Raw genomic sequence first — 20,101 nt, 5'->3', positions numbered from 1 at the left:
AGATGTCTGGGTGCTTACCTGCCTCTACTCCCTGTCCTGGTGGGTAAGGTCATGATTTCTATTACTGTTCTCTGAAGCACCTGAAAATCAAAACATTTAGCCTGGCTTTTGCATATATTGAAAGCTCTCTGACCCAAACAGATTTATCTTTTTTCTCCCAGGTTTTCATTTTCACAAGAAAATCTGTAAAGCCTTTCTTCAGGCCATCACCTGCCTAGTTTTTCATCTGGCAACTGACCCATAATGGGCAGTGACCATTCAGTGTTTAAGCCTGTGCCTGCGTGAGGGGTGAAGGATTGGCCTCTGACCTCCCCCTTTTCATCCAGCTTTTGTGAGCACTGTGTGAACATGACTTTTCCATGTACACTTGCACAGCCTAAACAATGAAGCCACTTCTTACTAGTACATAGCTTGCAGTATAATTTTGACCTTTTAGGCTGTGCTTAAGAAGTGGATGATAAAACCACATCTGAACTTGCATGTCAGCTTTAATGGATGAAACTTTTGAAATCTTTTAGGAGAGTGAGTTGAAAGGTGGTACCCTGATGCAGGGATAGGCCAGGATCGCAGGGATGGAGAGGCAAAGTAATGAAATGTTGAGTATCAAAGAGTAGTAGTTCTTAATCTGGTATTTCATGTGTGAGACTACTTGTATTTTTATTTCAAGTAAACTACATGGTTTTAGATACATTCCAGGCCTTTGTCCTGCGTTTTCCACTACCATGCTCCCTGCAGCAGCAGAGCTGGCCGAGTGGTTGCAAGTCAGGCAGTATTTCCAGGCCAGTGTTTATGCCATTGCACTGAACCTAGCTAGTTTTGAAAGGCCAAACATTGCAAGAACTCACACTGCTACTCTAGCTTTTCTGTGAGCTCAGGCTTGATAAACACCTGCAGGAAGGGAGTCTTTGCAGGAGTTGCATTTTCAGCCCCTGGGAGCCATGGCCACTTACAGAATGCTGTTTGCCATCTCCAGCTTCAGTGCTGCAGTCCTGTTCTGTATGATTACCTGTCTACGTGAGGTACGGTGTTATTTTTGGATTGCAGTGTACACAGATTTACATATGTGAAGTGGTGCCTCGCTCAGCCATGAGGGACATATTAGCCCTCTGAAAGGTTAATATTTTTAAATAGCAGAGCTCAGTGTGTCCTAGGTAGCGGCTCTTTGTTATTTGCTGTTTCACAATTATTACCAAGTGCCTGTGTTTTGTGGGGAGTTAAGGCAAAAGGTACTAGGTTATTGCTGTTTATTTCTGAACACACATCTAATTTAACATGTTATGAGGTTAACTTCTGGGAAATTATGTGACTATTTGCTATAAATCCCCAACTGTCTAGCAGTTATTTTTATGTATCCTGGTATAAGGATTCTTCAGGGTGATGCTCATAACCGTATGGTTTAGGTAGTCCTGTGGGGAGCAGGGAGCTGGGCTCAGTGATCCTTATGGGTCCCTTCCAACTTGAGATATTCTGTGATTCTATGATTCTGGTGCTGGACAAAGGTGAAAATGCTATTCTCTGCGTTTTTTTCCCCTTCTGCAGATAATGGGAAATAATAAATCGGACAGCTTACAGAATGAAAATGTGTTGTATTTAAATGAAGCTGTAGTATGTGTGTCTCTAAGCAGTCTCAACGGATCAGATTCTTCTCTCATTTATGAGGATGGTGTGTATGGTCTGAACATCTCAAATTCTGATATAGCATGGACTAGTGAAAATCAGGTGGACCTCAAAATGGACACTTCTTGTCAGCCAACATTAAGCAGTGCACTGTGGAAATCCACTGGTCCTTACAATCAGATGTCATTTTCCTGCAAAAGCAACAAGGATGCCTTTAATAATGGTAATTAACACTTTAATTAACAGATAATGTGAGCAGTTTGCAACTTCCTAGAAATGAAAACAGTTTGGTAGTGGTGGAAGCAATAGATTTTGCTAAAAAAATTGCATGCTTATTTGCATATTTGTTGAGCATAGGTGAGAAAATGAGCAGAACAGAAATACAGAAAACTTTTGCAAAAAGAGAAAAATCACAAATTCCTGTTTGTGTCTGCATAAGGGTACCGAGAATGTAGTTCTCTCCAAATCCTTTCCCAATGCTTTTTGACTTCTTTTTTTTTTTTTTAAGCTGAAGTCACTCTTGCTGTTTCAAGTGCATTTTTTGGCTGTTTTAGAACATGCATCCATTACTCGATGATTTCTAGTTAGAATAGCATTTGATTTACCATCTTCAAACGATAATCAGTGGTAAAACACCTTTTTTCATGTCGAATGGAATGAGAGTGTCTTGAAAGACCCTGTAGTCATGGGAAGAAATGTACATCAGGGATAATATAATCTTTGACAGTAAGTTTCCATGTTAGTAAAATAGCTCATACTGTGTTACCTTTCTTTATTCTTGTATTTTACTGTAACTCCCAAAGACAGTAGATTGCATGGCAGTTATTGATGGTGGCTACCAAATTGGGTGGAAGAGGCCACCTGTCTAAGCACTGCATTGCACTGAAAATGCCCTGAAGACTGAAAAACACACTAATGACAAACTCTAAGTTATCTGGGGTTTATTTCTCATGTTACACAATGCTAGTTTTGATCTTACTTGGTGTCTTCATTCTTTCGTTGCTGTGAGTTGTAGAGCAGCATGTAAAAACACAGCAGCTAAAAAGTCTTCAGGGACAATGGTGTACTTCCGGTGTAAGAGAGTGATCGATCTGGTGGTTTTTTTTCTGCACAGCTGTGAAATTCAGGTGAGGCATGGCAAATCAATGCTGCAGCAGTGCCTGAGCTCCCAGGTACTGCAGCTGGCATTGCAGGTTAACTTCTGTCTTCACACCAGTTATAAGAAAGTAAGGTCACAGCAAAGAACAGTGGGCAGCAGGATCAGGAGTTGAGAACATGGACAGATGCAGTGTTTGTTTCTTTGTCTTAGGCCAAATCTTGAAGTTGTTTAAATGAAGTCCTTGATTAAGGAACTTGCTCCTTTGCACTCCTTGTAATGTATTAAGCAGGCATCCACTACAGACTGAGTAGTCCTTGGTATGTGGATTGCCAAAATAGCATTTTATAATTCAAAGGTAGGGCAGGCTATTCTCATCACCACAACCAGCAAAACAAGCTGATCAGTAAAAGAGATTAATATTTCTAAAAAAAATAAAATAATAAGAAAAAAGACTGAACAGTTAGCCTGATGAAACTTGTTCTGGTTTAACTGAAGTTGTCATTTTAGTGTTAGCTAAGCTAGTGCAGATTGGAAAAGAAACACATGTGGGTTTAAACCTCTCAAAAGCAAATTAGTTTGCACTGGCACACAGTCAGATGCAAGCCAACCAGGATACTTTCTATTGAGCCCACATAAGAGCATCTGGTTTAATTAAACTGGCTTGTACCAGTTTAATTGCACTGATGCTAAGATAAGCTGGTGGAGCTTCTGTGTGTAAAGATGCCCTTCACCTACAATGGGCCAGCTTTGTGTTCAGCTGTTGTCACTGCATCTTGTGTAGTTATCCTTATCTTGCTCTGGTAACAGGGCACTCCTGCAGTCCAAGTAGCCTTGGGACCAGCTCTGGCTATAAAGCCTGTTCAAGAGGTAGAGTAAGAGGCTAGTATAAGTCTCTCTGGCTAAGTCATGTCTGTAAAATCTGCTTTGATTGAGTCACAAGGTGCCTTTGGCAAAGCAGTACAGCAAGTCCTTGCAGTATTCTGATGGTGCAGAATGTGCTGTGAAGCTTCCCAGCATATTGCTAGAGCAGGCGGGGCTGGGAGCCTCCTCCAAGAGATGTGCCATCACATTCCACAGTCCCATTTGTGATTTGGAGGGTGACAAATATTTTATGCTCTGATCATGCAGTGCATGAGTTTGCATGACTCAGACTTGCTTCTGTCATGCGTCAGGAGCCACTGTATGGGGAACTGGGAATGAGAAGAACGCTAAACTTCCTTCTGAAAGACAGATGGCATCAGAAGCCCCAGCAAATAGCTCTGCACATGGAAATGAAGTAAATACTTGTTCCTAAACAATGTGAATCAAATTGAGCTGTACGAACATTTCATAAAAGGGACCCGATTTAATTTTTGTATTTTTCTTTTTTTTTGGCCATGTTTTTTCCTTGTACCTCGATTTCCTGAAGCTTCTGTAGGATATAGTGAGTTCCAATCACTGCAGAGGTAAACCAACAGAGATGCAATGAGAGAAAGACTAGAAAGAATTTTAAAGTTAGCTGAAACTTTTCATATTTAATGTTTCATGATATTTTGCTGCATTTTTCAATCAGATCTATGTATAAAGTCTCATAATAATATTTAAAAAAAAATTCTAAATGTAAGTCAAAATAGAACTAAGAAACAACACTGATTATGGTTTACTGGAAATAGCCACCTACCAAATACATACATGGCCAGATCTTGCATATATTAAGCTTTGTGTGCACACAAAAGATATTTCTTAGGATTGATTTATTTTCCTAGAATTATTAGGCATCCTTTAAGAAGTCTGGTCTGTCAAAAAACCCTAAATTATTTAATGAGAAGCATCACCTGAACTTGTTGTGGAGGAGTTAATCATACTGCATTCGACTGTATGTTACGTACTATGCAATTAAGCTTCATAAATATAAAAAAAATGGAAACTGCTGCATTCCTCCTCTGCATAATTTCCCATTCATATTTTCTAAGGTAAGACATATGTCTCTTCACATAGCTAGCATCATGATTACATGTCATTGTTTTATGTGTATGGGAGGGAACTTTACTAAAGACCTTGAGGCAAGTTCCCACAAAGCTGAAACTGGCACGAGTACACTCGCTGGAAAAGCTGTGTCAGTCAACAGGGGGAAAATATGATTGAAAGAAAAATGTGTTAATGCTTACACTAATGGTTATGAAATTATCTGCATGAAAGAAGACAAGTACTTTGGCTAATTAGGAATCAGGGGAAGTATAGGTTTTGTGTCAGACTAGACTGAGAATTGGATAAATCACTCTTGCATTTAATTGACATGTCAGGTTTCCTAGCTGAAGTGATGCCTAAGGATTTACCTATGGATTCACCTCTTCGATTTCAGGAATCAGTGCAATTTTAATTCTTTTAAGCTTTGAAGTGAATGGTATTGTTTGCTGGTACTGCCTTTTTTTTTTTTTTTTTTTTTTTTTTTTAATTCAGATGTTGCAGCTCCAGAAGTAGAGTTGAAAAGTGACAGATCTAGAAAACTGCACTGAAACTTCATTGTGGGGAGATTTTCCCAACACAGGTTTGCAGTGTTAGCATGAAGGATCTTGATGCATGATGTAGTGAAAAAACCCAGTTTAAACCTGTGTGTGGACCATAGAAAAACCTGTGATCTCCATAAGCAGCCAAATGCAAAACCAGGGAGCAGAAATAGGGTTCTGTTTGACTAATGTGATTATAGTCTTTCTTAAAGGACAGAAATTTGTACATACATGTATACATGCAAATGCGGGAGTTTGATTTTGGCAAAATGATCTATTTAGAGTGTTTTTCATCAAAGTGGTTTCTAGAGATGTAAAATATTTAATATTTAATTTGCAAAAAGCAAAGCCCCCAGAAACAATGTGTAGTATCCTGTAACTCAGTATTTTTTTGTTATTCTTTATAAGAAATTTCCTTCCTATTCCTTCAGGCAGATTGTGCTAATGGTGATTGCTCTATTGAACCTGTTCTTAAAACTGTAGATGAGATTAATTTGTTTTAGTTTCCCATTGGTAATTGAGATGAGGTTTAGCACAACGTGCTATTTTTGGGCTACCTTAACATTGGTTATGGCCTAATGGCATGGTATAAAAGTACTTGCATATGTTTGCATCAGGGAGGTTGAGGACGGTGCTGTAGAGGCCTGGCTCTTTTTCTCCTATTTGTGTAGGATGAATTTGTCGTAAGCAGAAGAGGTATACAATGTAAAGCTGATGCAAGTGTGATAAAAATAGGTGAAATATGCTTTGCACTACAGTGTTAAAAACCATCTGAAGTTGTACAAGCTGTTTCCCTGTGATTCTAAGTCAGCAAGGATTTTGGCAAGGTTTGAAGCTCAGTAACTCAGGGCCATATTCAAATAAGCATAGTTACTGCTGCCAGTGCTGGAGATGGCTAATGGGATTCATATTGAGGACTTTATTGAATAAGATCACTTTCATCACTTGGAACCTGTTAAATAATGACTAGCTCCCACAAAAAAGTCATCACAGTTCCAGACATGTGACTGTTGTGAGAATTTCTGTACTATTGCTGCTGTATTCTGAATACATCTGATCCACATGTCTTCTGAGCTGGAATGTAATTGTGACTCATAGAGCACACACTTTATCCTGTTCAAATGGCATCCTTCGTAGCCATGACAGGCCAATCTCTTACCACCTGCAGAATGAAATGTGAAGATGCTTTTCTGCCTGTTCTGAGTTTTTCTGGTGTGTTTCACAATATTTCTAATAACAACATTTTTTCACTGTTTGCCCTGCACAGTGAGCATATTCTCTGTTGTTCTTTTACTTGAGAAAAGGGTCAGAGAGAAATCTTTTAGAAGTAAAGAATGACATGATCAGGGAGTTTCTGCTTTGTAAGTCCTGAGCAGATGTGTGTTTTTGAGCTGCTTTAAACTTTTTGTCTTTTCTAACTGAGTAGATGCCAACTTGAGAACATGCAGTTAATTTGTAATTGCCCTTTCTGTGTTCAACATATCCCTGCTACTCTTAGCATGGATGGCTGCATAGGAGAGCACAGAGCCCCGTTCAGTGGTCAACATAAGTTACAGTGAGAATAAAATGAAATAGAAAGAATATGAAGTTGAGTAACATCAGCGCTTGCATCTCCCAAGGTTTATTAGAACTAGTAAGAACTTACTTTTAACTCTGCAACAAGTAAAAGCAAATTTGCCTCCTCTCCATACCACAGAACACCAAGTTTTATGATCTGCCATAAGACATAAGTGTTTGAGGGATACTTGGTGCAAGTGAATCACAGGGGAAGTATTTTTTTCCTCTTGGGAATAACACTGCCATTTGTTTAAAGCAGATGGCAAAAGGGATTAAATCACATGGCAGTGTGATACTGAAGTGAAAAATATGTCATTATATGTCATCTGCAATTAGTGTATTTCAACAGTTGCTTTTCAGCTTTGCAGCACTAGGATTCTGTAGCCTGTTACTAATTTTCTCATCTCAAAATACTTTTTGTCATTTCTGAATATAACCACAGTAGATGCAGCAGTATTGCATAACCTTTTAATTAAGGCAGTTAATGATGCTCTGGTTTTATTCTGTATGCTAATATAAGTACAGAATTTCCTGTGCTGATTTTAGTCTTTCTAAAATCTTCTCATTTAGAGCTCGTTCATGAGGAGGGAAGTTTAAAATAGTGCACATTTTTAAGGTGATGGAGTGAAGAGATTATCCATCCCTGTCTCCTGAGATAGATAGCACTGCTGTTGGTGTAAATCTGTGTACCACACTCAGGCTTTCATTGCCTGCAGCCTTCTTAAACAGCAGGATGATGGCCAAATCTTTCTCGTTTTCCTCATATTTACAGTTCCAGCAACTTCCATGCAGTGGTTTTTGAAGGCAGTGGAATTGCTGGCATCAAAGAAACTGGAATTGTTTGGACCCTGTCTCTTGCATGCGTTTATTCTTTACTGGGGTAAGGTTCTTGCAGTAGATACTGGTTTCAGGGAAATAGGAGAAAAAGGAGCAGGTTTTGAAGCAGAAGACCCTGTACAGGGGGTCCTTTGCCAGACCACTTTTAAGTGTAGTGAAGCAGCTCCAGTTCAAGGTTGTGCAGAGCTGTGAGTTTGGCAGTGGGTCTGGAGGAAAGGAGGTGATCTCTCAGGAAAAGCAGTCACAAAACAAAGAGTCTTGCTAATTGTTTGAAGTCAGGAAGATACCTTGTGAGGTCCATGTTTTCCTCAGGTAATGTAATCTGTGGGTGGAGACCTGGTTGCGTGCCCTGCTTAAGTACATAAAAAAATGTTTTGAATATGTTCTGTAATGGAATTAGAACCTGAAATAGATGTGCAAATGTGAATAAATAATGCATTCTAATGGCTGGGAGAAGCTGTTGATGGATGATAAAGTTTTGCAAGATATTGAGCATGCAAACACACCCTGTAAAATCATGTTGCTGAGTCACCAAGTGTACCTGTCTGGCTTATTTTTTAAAGTACAATCTCATTTTAATTATTTAGTAGAATACTTTGCATATTCCAGGAAAGTAGCATGTTGTGTGAAAGTAACGAAGTCTTAGTAATATGAAACCTACTCAACAGCATCTGCTGTTAAATATTTATTGAAAAACCAGGGAAGATTGTCTGTCTTTTACTGGCATTCATCACAGGAGCGCTCGATTGCCTTCCACATAAATTATACTGGCCGTAGCCAAATTGTGGGGAGAGATTTCATGGAGTATCTTGTTCTGCCTTCTCAGATGCCATAGGAAACTTTTCTTTGGGTGTAAATTTTTGGCAGGGCAGTAGAGGGAGGAGCCTTGGTTCTGGTTTGAAAATTGGCTTTGGTTTAATCAAATAGGAATACTTCCAAGAGTCACCTGCTGAGATTCCTTGAATGTCCCTTGGAAGTTTGATTTAGAGCTGGAACGTAAATGATACAAAATACATGTGATTTGACTGTATTTGTTTAGGGTCTGCCATAGAAAAATCTAAAAAACCTGTGTGCCTGTAAAAGCCATTGACTATATTCTGCCTTGAAGAATACACGACAGATAGGGAAACTAGTATATTTGGTAAGGGTGAAATGAGATTTCTTTAATTGAGGTTGAGAATTGCAGGGTAGTTGTTGATGACAGCAAGAACTGAAGAGAAGCTATCCCCTATGCAGAGGAACTTGCCATTACAGCACAGTGGCAGTGGGAACAGAAGATTGCCTAAGAAAGGCTTCTGTGTTAAACATAGTTTTGAACTGAAGGTGACAATGTTGCAGGAGAGTGTTTTAAAACAGTGTGTGTTTGTTTTTTGTGCTGTGGCCTGCTCTGTGGAGGGGTGGGATGGGAACTGCTGCAGAGCTGCAGCACATGAATCAAGGAGGTCGGATGGGAGGTAGCCAGACCAAAGCAGAGCCAGGGTCTGCAGAAGGAGGTGGTGGCGAATTCAGGCTTAAGGGTAGAGACCAGTGTTTCTATAGTGGAGACAAATGAGAGCAGAAGAAAGGAAAGTAGATCCAAATACGTTCCATGCACTCCAGGAAAGCACTTGGCTGAAGCAGTGGAGGCGCATACTGCTTTGATAATTGTGCTTTTTTCTGGCTTTGATGTATAGTTTTCCCGTTAGCTTTTCTGCAGACTGTTTTCACAGCAGTTATATGTTCACAAAGCATTTAACAAACAATTAAAAAGGACACTCATTTCAAAATATTCATTCACACCCTGAAACTTCCTATGCTTACAATGCAAAACTTGGTAAATGTGCAAATGTTTGAATTTTTCTGGTGCTTTATTCAGTGACTGCAAGAAGAAAACATCAGTGCATATACTTCCTGCCAATCTGACTAAAAAAGCAGTTAAAAATGTGCTAATACTCAGAGTGCAGTAAGAAATTATCAAGTATCTCACTGTTTTGAGCTTGGGGAGAACTGACTGTCAGATAAGAGGCTTCTTTCAGGTATTCACTATTACCTGAACACCCATATATTCCTGCACTAACCAACAAGCAGCAGCTTCTATTAGAGGGTAAGATTAGCATGTAATTGATTTGAAACAGGTGCTTTGCCTTATTTTTCGTTTCTGCAGCAATTCTGTTGCCTTAGTATTTCTCTGCTACTTACTTTGAGTCAGCTTTTTATGACTAAGAAGTGATGGATCTGGTCTGTTGTTGGGAAACTAACACATAAAACGAAGGTGCTTAGGAGGAGACTTTAGGGTGTTTTGTAAATGACCTTCCTGTTTCGGCTTTTGTAACAGAATTGTGCCTTTCTACTACTCAAGATAATGTTTGCCAAAGTCCAGAGCATGCTCCTTTGTGTTGCACCTGTAGGACTGGCCAAGAGCTGGGGATTAAGCCTATTGTTTGCCAAGGTCTCTGGTTTAATGTTTGTTTCAAAGCAGAAGTGTAGTTTAAAAAAACCCAACCCAAACCCGTCCATAAAATATGAAGCAAAGTTAATCAGCAAAATAATGTCTGTCTGTGGTAACAGAGAGTTCAAAAGAATAGTTTTGATGTGTAAATGTCCCCTTTTGTTTCAAAGAGAATGAATTCATGTGCCAGAGACACTGTTTTTTCAGGGTTAATGCTAGCAGTTTCTCTCTTTGGGAGGGAAGGAATCTTCAGGGAAGTGTTTCACCTGTGGGTTGCAAATACAGACAGTGGGTAAGAGAGGTGTGGGGATGTGCTGGCTACTGATGGAAAGGGGGGCTTGTTTCATTGCCTGCCAGGTCTTTGGAAATGCTGTTTGGGTCTGTAACTTCACAGGATTTCCATTTCTCCAGCCAACATTCAAGCAGCAGCATTACCCACTGGCTGCAGTTTGTTTCGACTTCAGTCTACTGGCCAAACCTCTTCTTACCCCCAGATTATGGGGGGGGGGGGAACAGTTGCAGCCCACTGGAGATACACCTGCATTAGATACTGGGACGAAGAGGCTGCAGGAGTTTTCCCGTGCTTCTCCACTGTTGCTGTCAGCGGACAGACATTAATGCCGGCCCCTGGAGAAGTGCCCTGCACCACTGCCCTGGGTGGAGCAGTGGCTCCGTGCTGGCAGCTGGTCATGTTCCTTGTGATCCTTTGTAGGAAGGGTGTTCTTGGGGTTTTATGGTTATTTTCTCTTGATCATTTGAGTGCAGCTGTGTTTAATGAGCTGGAAAAGAAGTAGGTCAATAAAACATGTGTTCATTGTTAGCAGAATACCTGTTAGACCATGTGTGTGTCTGTAATTGACCATCTAAAGCTTCAAAGCTTAGCACAAAGACAATTTAATAGGGAATTCATGCCTAAATAAATTAAGCAGAAGCAGACAGCTGGCAGGCAGTATGCCCTGCCAAGGTGAGACTGTGGGTATTCAATGCACAACAAGTTATGGCCTCAAGTCAGACCTATTTTCAAGTCTCTCTTATTGATATGCATTAAAAACCAGCATGCCAAAAATAGCTTAGAAGCCGTGTGCTTTAAAGCCAACACAACTGATAACATAACCATGTAAGTAGGTTAAAATTTTAAATTATTTCAAACTAGGGGTGTGCTATGAACTTGATATTACACTGGCAGTGACTGAGCCTTTTTGTAACCTTTTCTTTGATAACACCAGTGTTAGAACATTGTGTGTTTACTGTGCTTTAATAAAAGATGGCTGCATCATCCCATGACTCCAAAACCTGGAGCTTTAAGACAAGTTTCAAATAAATTAGTTGGAACCATTATGGAGCTTTATGATAAAGCAGTTTCAGTGAGTTAAATGTACATTTTGTCCTAGCCAAGAACTTGATCCAAATTCTCCAGACCAAACTTTCCCTAAAAAATTGTGAGACAAAACCTGAAAACTGAATTCATTGTTTTACCTAAGCCAGCAACTAAACAAAGAACAGAAACATGCAGAATAATGCTATTTCCAATTTTACGATGATCAAAAATCCAGAGTACAGACTTGAAGAAGTTGTGTTGCTGACCTTATTCATCATAGACTTAGACTTCTTTCTGTTCTCTGTCTTGTCACAAAAAAATGCTCCAAAAGCTGATAAGACTAATTAACATAAGATCTATTAAGATGTAATTGTTCATCTGCTTTTTGTGAAAAGACCTTTTATTCATGAAGGTGCTTGTTTGTGTAAGAAATGCAGCTGCTGCTTTTTCACAGGGTTGGGCTGGTTAAAAGTAAATAGCGTTAAAATTCTTAGATTGATTTCCTGCCTTATTCCATCAGCTGAGAAATGGATTAGGCTTCCCCTTTCCTTGGCAGCTTCAGGGTCAGAATATTTTCCCCAGTACCAAATGTAGTTACCGCTCTGAAGTCAGATTTACTGAGGTGAAAATGGCCTAGTGTCTTGATAGTGTCTGAGATCTCCCAGTGAAACTGCTGGGAAGTGTCCTCAGATCTTCAAAGCGTGTGGAGACCTTTTCTGTACTAACTGGTCTGAACCCATGTGGCAGCAGGGGTGTTCTGGTTGTTCTATGCTAAAGGGCCCTGGTGCTGCCCTGTGTCCCACCAACCATCAGCTCCATAAACAGCTGAACCATCGCAAATTGGGAAAGTCTTAGTAAGCACTAAAAATATGCTATCAAAACCAATCATAGTGCCTTTAACCAAGAGCAAAGGGAGGGAGGCTGAAGTGCCTGGACTTCCTTGCAGAATCGCCTATCCCTAATGAACCTGCATGGAAACTGGTGGGAGCATCATTAGAGACAAAGAGGTGGGGTTGGATTAGCTGGTGGGGAGTTTTCAGGGGAGCTCATGGGAGTTAGGCTGCCACTTGCTATTGAACCGTAATGGCAAATGAGAGCCGTTACCCTTGAATTCCTTTGAATATCCCAGACCTGGTAGACCTAACATCAGTTTTTAGGTGTCTGCTTGTGCTTTGCATTATGCATGAGTGCCAATTGGGGGATTAAATGCAGCAGCTCTGCCATTTCAAATAGCTTTGGCCTGAAGTTGATGTGTCAGCTGTCAGTCCATATGAGCTTGGTATGAAAACTGGTACCAGTTATTATAAATAAGTGGTAAACCCAAAACCTACCTCTATATATTATTGTCAGAGGAGTAATGGTTTTGACAATCTTTAACGTATTTGTTGCTAAAAATGGCATCTCTCTTAATGAAATTTTGTTTTGTAAGAGGACCAACAGGTAACAGAGATACCTGAAAGTCACAGCTAATGAATTCAGTGTGTATATGCAGTTTCTGTGAATCCATGAATTCGTGTGGTGTGTTTCCCCCAGACCTTCCCTCTTTGGTTTGGTGGCTTTTTTGGAGGATTTTGAACCAGAGGCCTCCTAAGATCCCTTCGAACTTGAATTATCCTGTGATGCTGTGAAATTAGGGTCAGAGCTGAAGGAGAAAAGCTGAGGACTTCCTACTAAAAACACAGAAACTTGAGAGGTTGTGGGTTTTTTTGTCTGGAGTGTTTCCTAGTGCCTTGATAATGTCTTCCTTTCCTACCCAAATTCGTCACTGTGGGCACTCCAGGCTTACCTGAAGAGCTCTGATCCCATGGGGAGGGCAAGGAGGGGTGAGGAGAAAATCTGTGGCATTTATTTGATGTGGAAGTGCTTACATCCTATGACAACAGACAGAAGGTGAGAATCAGTGTGACTAATGAGTTGTTTACTTGGCTTTTGTATCCCCCCTCACCCTCTTGGAGCAGGGGCTGTGTTTGTTTTGGTATGTGTTGATCTTGGATTCCTGCAAATGCCATTGCTTTGTCCTTCACCTTCCCAGCAGTTTCGGTGATGCCACTAATCCCATCTCTTAGTGCTAGAGGAAGGGTAGAGTATGGTAGTTAGGATGTGGAATGACACATTTTTCCTTTTCATTACAACATTAGCATGTTTTCAGCCAGGAGCTGTCTTTCTCTGAGTTTGGACCCAGACCCCATTTGGAGAACTGAGGTCTCCTTAAAGACTCCTGTGAAAGCTGGACCCGTGTGCTGCAGGCATGCAGTCTGCCATTGCTGTTGTATTTAGGTTGCCTAGGAAAGTATTTTTATTTTGGGGGAGTAGAGTGTCTCTGTGCAGTTTCCTGATTCCTACACTCCCGGTGAACTGGAGCTAAACTGATGGAAAATGGAGGGAAAAAAGGGATTTGTCTTTAATGTTGGATTTGGCAGTACGTGTCCATGTGCATGAGACCATTTGTGATTTATTATCCCAGAATATGTTAGAAACAGCCTCTAACTCCTTTTGAAAAAATTGGTGTGTAAGAAAAAGAGAATGCCCTGATTTTCTTTCTTTAATGAAATTCTGTTAGCTGAGGTAAAAAGGAGAGCAAGCTGGACTTACTTTGTGCTATGGTGTGGCACTGCTGTGCTGAACTGGCTACATGGCCCCAAAATGTTGAAGTGCTGTCACAGATCACCTAGTACTTGGTCTGCAGCCTCAACCACATCCCTCTTGGCTGGGGAGTCTGACCAGCCTGACATTGAAAGAGTGGATTTTTCTGGTCTGCTATTCAGTTTTGTCTAGAGCATACAAGGTACGGATGCAGACTGGCTCTGGCTCTTTAGGGAAAGAGGTGCCTGGAGTTTTGTAGGAGAAAGAAATTTTGCACACCAGAGAAACAACTAAAGGGTGTTTCAGTTTGCACATGAACTCCAGGGGCTGGGATGCTGTGAGAAGCCCACAGCTCTTGGCCGCTGCAGAAGTGGGAGGGAGGGGGACTGGGAGTCGCACAAAAGACCCTGTGGAAGGGTCCGAGCTACAGCTCGGCTTTGTTAAAGCTGTGGAAATCCGGGAATAGCTTCTGCACTTAGATAAATATGAAAGAAAAATTGTATTCCTTTGATGTAAATTGTCAGGAGGAAGGCCGTGGGTGGGTAAATTCACTTCGCTTGCCCTTTCTGTGCAAGGGGTACAGGAGCAAGACAGCCCAAGCAGGAGAGTGCGGGCAGGGGGCAGTGGCAGCGCTTTTGCTAAGTGCTGGTGATGTTGGTGCTGGTCTGGTGGGCGCGCTGTTGAGCTGAACACAGCCTGCCAGAGCATCATTGAGCCGGTGGGAAGGGAGCAGAAGGACAAGTAAATGCTGGATTCAAAGAAAGGGAATAACACAAAAATGATCTTGTGGCTAATGCTGGCAGGTGAGTTACAGCCAGAATGAAGGAGACTCATAAAAGGGCCATGGTCCTTTTTTACCTGGCTCTTGATCCATACCAAGTTCTGAGTGTCAGCCGTAGTGCAGCAGGGAACAGGCCTGGAGAGGAGCTGGGGAGCTTCCTGTGGGTGCCCCAACTGCCTGGAGAGCATGGGAGAGCTTCTCAGCCATTGCTTTCCAGTAGCCTGCAGCCTGCTTTGCCAGCCCTGTGTTTTGCTATTTGCAGTGATAATTGGTTTGTTTCCTACCCCCCCTTTTATTTTGCTTGAGTATCCTAAGCTGTAAGACTGCCTTAGAAGGCAGCAGCTGATGTTTTCCGGGTTGGTTTTGAAGGTTTCTTCCCTGATTTGGGAGAGCTTTTAAAGAGGAGGATTTCTTCCACCATTCTCCTGCTTGGGGCCGAGGGCAGCTGGTTTCCCTGTGCTATACCAGGGAGCCCAGGAGAGGCTTCTTGGCAGCTCTGTCAGCAATGCGTAACAAGAGCCAGTGCTGGCTGGTGTATTGGTCCCCTTTCCACACTCTCCCTTCACCTGAGGCTGTTATTAACAATTCTGGCAGTTCTTCCGCCATCCCCGAGCAGCTGTTCTGGGGCGCATCTCACTGTTGCCTGCAATACCAGCTGATGTCCTGGCTTGGCTACTTCCAGCATTGCAGTGGGCAGGGAGACAAGAGGGCACCCTTCACACCAGCACACTGAGTATGTTGACTGCATGGACACATTGTGCTTTTATTAGGCAGAGCCATGTTGAGTGCCACCTGAAGCCAGAGCCAGCCAGAAAATAACACCTTCCCTCCTCAGTTGGATTAAGCACAACCTTTTCAGTGTATAAAGCCAGTTGTTACCCCCTTGGCGGCTAGGCTCTCACCTCGTGGGTGTTCTCCTGCTGTTTGGTTTTTCTGAATGCAACAGAATTTAAAAATCATAGAATCATAGAATAGTTAGGGTTGGAAAGGACCTTAAGATCATCTAGTTCCAACCCTCCTGCCATGGGCAGGGACACCTCACCCTAGACCATGTCTCCCAAGGCTCTGTCCAACCTGGCCTTGAACACTGCCATAAAATGAAATAAAATTAAATAAAATAAATATAAAAGCAGCTAAACTACTGATAAATGATTTACTTCTATAGTGACAGAGTCTGATTTGTTTTTGCAGAATGCTGGCAGTTTCCACTGCTCAACTCTGCTGTGGAGAGTTGTAACAGTTAATGAGAAATGGTTTGGAAACAGCTACTGTCTTAATTGGTGAAGCAATTACTGTTTAGTTTTGATGGTGGAAAATAACTGCATGTAAGGTGTTTCTCTTTCTTTTCTGGGCTGTTTTCAAATTTGTAATTAGGCTTCTCCAATTATGTACTTCATAAACTTTGGAAACAGATCTTTCAAATAAGTGCTTACTGCATGGTATTCTTATGCACATAACTTTGTTAAGGTAAATAGACTCACAGAACTTAAAAGGAATATTAATGTAAGATTATCCCAAAATATATGTGTCTGGAGGTTGAGGACCTTTCACTGGTAGGGTTCTTTTAAATAAATAAATAAAACTGAAGTATCCACTTTCCATAAAGAAAAGCAGACATAGGATATTTTTGGTTTCTTCTTCTGGTGTATAAGGTAATCTTTTTCTAATATGGCTATAAAAAAGAATAAATGCAGAATTCGTATTTAACAAAGCAGGGCTGTTCAAGTAAGTTAGGGAGTCAAATCCTGCTGTGTTATGTATTGCAAATAACTTGCCTGCAATCAGAATTTACTCTAGATTTTCATCAAGACCAAAACTTGATCCTTTAAATGGGTGTAAAACAGTAAAACAAGGGGAATTTGGGATTAATTTTCTTAACATCCTGTGTTACTGCATATGACCAAGCACCTCTTGTGTATAAATGCATTGCCCCTGCTGCTGACCCTGCAGTCTAAGCAGCAGGTATAACATGCATGTGACTTACACTGGGAGCTGAAGCCCCAAAGTCTGTTTGTTCTCCTCCCAAGCTGTGTGAGTATCAAAGAGGAGAAGACACTGAAGCAGGAGCAGCAATGTGATGTGTTCCCACTTGCCCATCGTGTAATCATCTCCCACTGCTACACACACCCCGTGGTGGGGAGCAGCCAGGGAGCCTAGGCTTTGCAGGGTGCCAGCAAGCTTGTTTTGCCTTAAACTCCTGCCTCAGTGAACAAGACTGGTGAAAGCCACATGTGCTGGGGAACGCTAAATGTGAGCAGGTGTCATTTAAATTGCCACCAGTTAGAGCAACAAGGTGTGTAAAAATCCAAGCATCTCCTTTAAAACAGGTTTTCATTGCACATACGTGTGTTGAAGGGGTAGGGACCAGAGCAGGAGTGAAATGCCTTTTTAGGTCTGCATGAATGACCAAGGCTTAAAGGAAGCCGTTGCTGGGTTTGCTTGCTTCTGGCATTACGCATGCTGTGGGAGGGGTGCCAGGCTCACCTTTTTCCTCAGAGTTCTTTTTGCAGTGGGGAGAATGAGAACTTAACACTTCTGGTGTACAAGCAGCAGTCATTGGTTGGGCTAAGATTACAGTGAAAAGTATTGCAGCTTGTCCATTGCAGACTTTTCCCTTCGCTAGGTTCGAGGATACCTGCTCCTTTGTTATGTAGCTTGTTTTTATGGTAAAAATTGCTTTGCAGAAATACAGATGTTTAGAAAAGCCAACTACTAAGGTGTAGTTCCTGAGGGCTTGAAGTGTTACAGAAAGCTGACTAGGGAGAAAACCCAACTGTGGTTATGCATATATTTCTTTTTTGAAGTACTGCACGGATCATCACAAAAACTTCAGAGCTCAATGCTGGAAAACAAGTACCTGATTCTCTGCATTTGCAGGAGAAAATTGGAAAGATAACTAATCAAGATCCTTGTGAAATAATTTCTTAGTGTTTGGGTGCAAATATCTCCACATCAAACCTTAAGGATTGAGACAAAAATAGAGTAGGTAGTTTGTGCAAATAAACACAGATAAAGTTGGTAGAAAAAGCTGAATGGTTATAAATCAGTTACAGAGTGCAAGTGTTAGTCATGTAGACTTTTAACTGGGTTTGCTCAGTTGATTCTTTTTCATCCATAAAAAGAAGGCTTGCAAATAAAACTCTGTGTAATGATGGAAACTGTATTAATTTTACAATCATATTATTACTAATATAGGTACTAATTAAGAGCTGCATGTTTCCCTCCAGCCCAACTCTGATCGCATTTATGCCTTTCCATTATTGTATGTCTGGTTAGTGAAGCATGGGTATAAATTTCTTTTACTGTAAAAATAGTAACAGTGATCATCCCTTGGATGACAATGGGCAGACCTGAACAGATATCATGATGGAAGATGCATTGTCACATGTCCTTCTCTTGTGTGTTACAGATCTGAATGCATCACAGACCCAGGGTCCCCAGACAAGCGTTCCAAACCAGGGATCCATCCAGCCGTCGCGGGTAGATGCATTGCTGCTGAACCACCAGCCTGGGAGCCTGCAGGATGACAAAGATGAAGACAGAGTAGAGGAGAAGATTGTGTACCTCTGATGGCTCATTTTCTAATTTCAGTCGCACTTTGGAAATACAACTGTGTTTGCTTTTCTAAATGTCTGTAGTTGTTCTCTGTATGACCAAATGGCTTTAAGGGTAGTATTTAATATTCAATGTGAGATTTTCCCCATGACAAATATAACAATTAAGTTATTTTGAAGCCTTTGTTTTATAATCTATAATTTATGACATGATTTCAAATGCTTTGCAAGAGGCAAGGGGATAGCAGGGAAGATGTAGCATTTTGGAATTGTGAAGATGCCACCGAGAGCTATGAAAGCTGGTGCTCAATTTCTCCTGAGTCCCCTTTTTAAAAGGGGAAGCTGAGAGAGATGGGCCTGCCATTTGACATTGCAGAAAATGGATCAGTACCCTTCTAACAGCTGTTACATAATGTGAGAAGACAACAATGTAAGAATGATGGCTGAAGTCTTTGCTGAAATGTGCTGTGTACCCTTTACTATGGTGTTGTTTTCCTTATCTTCTGGCTCAGGAACTGTTCAGAAGAGGATGTTTTTTATGGTCTCAACATAATTGCATAATTGTAAGTGTTTGTTCACGTCCCAGTGCTTATCATCATTTTGGTACTACTGCCAGTTTCCATGAAAAAATGCTGTAAATCAGCTTGTTATTGTATTATAAGTGTATCTCATTTCAGTAAGTGCCCTTGTGCATTAAAATCCACCAGATGAAACAACCTCACTGGTAAAAAGAAAAGAAAGGGGAAAAATAGCAGGCTTTTAGGTAACTGAACCTTTTTGAAACTCCTCTGCTTTGTTATGTAGGAACCAGCTAGTTTCCTGCTTTCAGGTTCATGGAATTTACTGTGCGTTAGGCAGTAAGAAACCAGGACCAGTTCTCTGTTTTTTGGTCTTTCAGAAACATTTGTACACTTGTGTCAAATTGAATAAATGTTCTGTGCATTTCTGCAAAACTGTACCTTTGGTTCATTGTCGGGTCCTCCAGAGAAATTTGAAAACAGAAGGGACAAAGAAAACCCCACTGTCCTGAGTTCAGCAGTAGCAGTCATTTTTCTCCTTCTTAGTAGCTGGTGCAGTGCTGTGTTTTTGACTTTCAGCCTGGGAACAGTGCTGATAACACCGATGGGTTTAGTTGTTGCTCAGTAATGTTTACTCTGATCAAGGACTTCCTCAGTCTCATGCTCTGTCAGGGAGGAGGGGAAGCCGGGAGGAAGCAGGGACAGGACACCTGACCCAAACTAGCCAAAGAGGTATTCCATACCACAGCATGTCATGCCCACTATATAAACTGAGGGCAGTTACCTGGAAAGGCTAGAGCATTGCTAGGGCCAGGCTGGGTATCGGTCGGCAGGTGGTGAGCGGTTGCATTCTCTTCCCTTATTATTTCCCTTATCATTATTATTATTGGTGGCAGCAGTAGTGATTTGTGTTATACCTTAGTTACTGGACTGTTCTTATCTCAACCCGTGGGAGTTACATTATTTCGATTCTCCTCCCTGTCCCTCCTGGAGCTGGGGGGGGGAGTGGTGGTGGGGGAAGAAAGGGGAGGAGTGAGCAAGCGGCTGCATGGTTCTGAGTTACCAGTTCTGAGTTACCGGCTGGACTTAAACCACGACACCCCCTCCTTGCCTGGTTTGCCCTCTGCCCTGCTGCATGTGTGCCTGCCTTGGTCCAGTGCAGCTAAAGCTGGTGTGCAAGGCACTTGGGCTGGCAGAACCATGGACGTGGCTATTTGAGGAAGCGTGGGGAACTGTCTGGGTTGTCCAGGTGCTGCTTATCCTGGCTGGCAGGTTGGCAGCAGCGCCGAGGGGATGCAGATGCACAGCTCCAGAAGTGCCTCA

At 41.6% G+C, this 20,101-nt stretch overlaps 1 protein-coding gene across 1 annotated transcript in view; it reads left to right on the top strand.

Moving 5' to 3' along the window:
• Positions 1-18,276, top strand: part of ARHGEF28 (Rho guanine nucleotide exchange factor 28) — a gene marked incomplete at both ends in the record, with an annotated part of 116,740 nt that extends 98,464 nt beyond the window's left edge. Inside the window, 2 exon segments of the mRNA XM_080638411.1 lie at positions 1,540-1,840; positions 18,116-18,276. Of these exon segments, the coding sequence (XP_080494537.1) occupies positions 1,540-1,840; positions 18,116-18,276 (462 nt within the window).
• Positions 18,277-20,101: the final 1,825 nt, after the last annotated feature.

Source organism: Psittacula echo, assembly GCF_963264785.1.
Source record: "Psittacula echo genome assembly, chromosome: Z".
Taxonomy (NCBI): domain Eukaryota; kingdom Metazoa; phylum Chordata; class Aves; order Psittaciformes; family Psittacidae; genus Psittacula; species Psittacula echo.
This window is presented reverse-complemented; position numbering and strand designations above follow the sequence as displayed.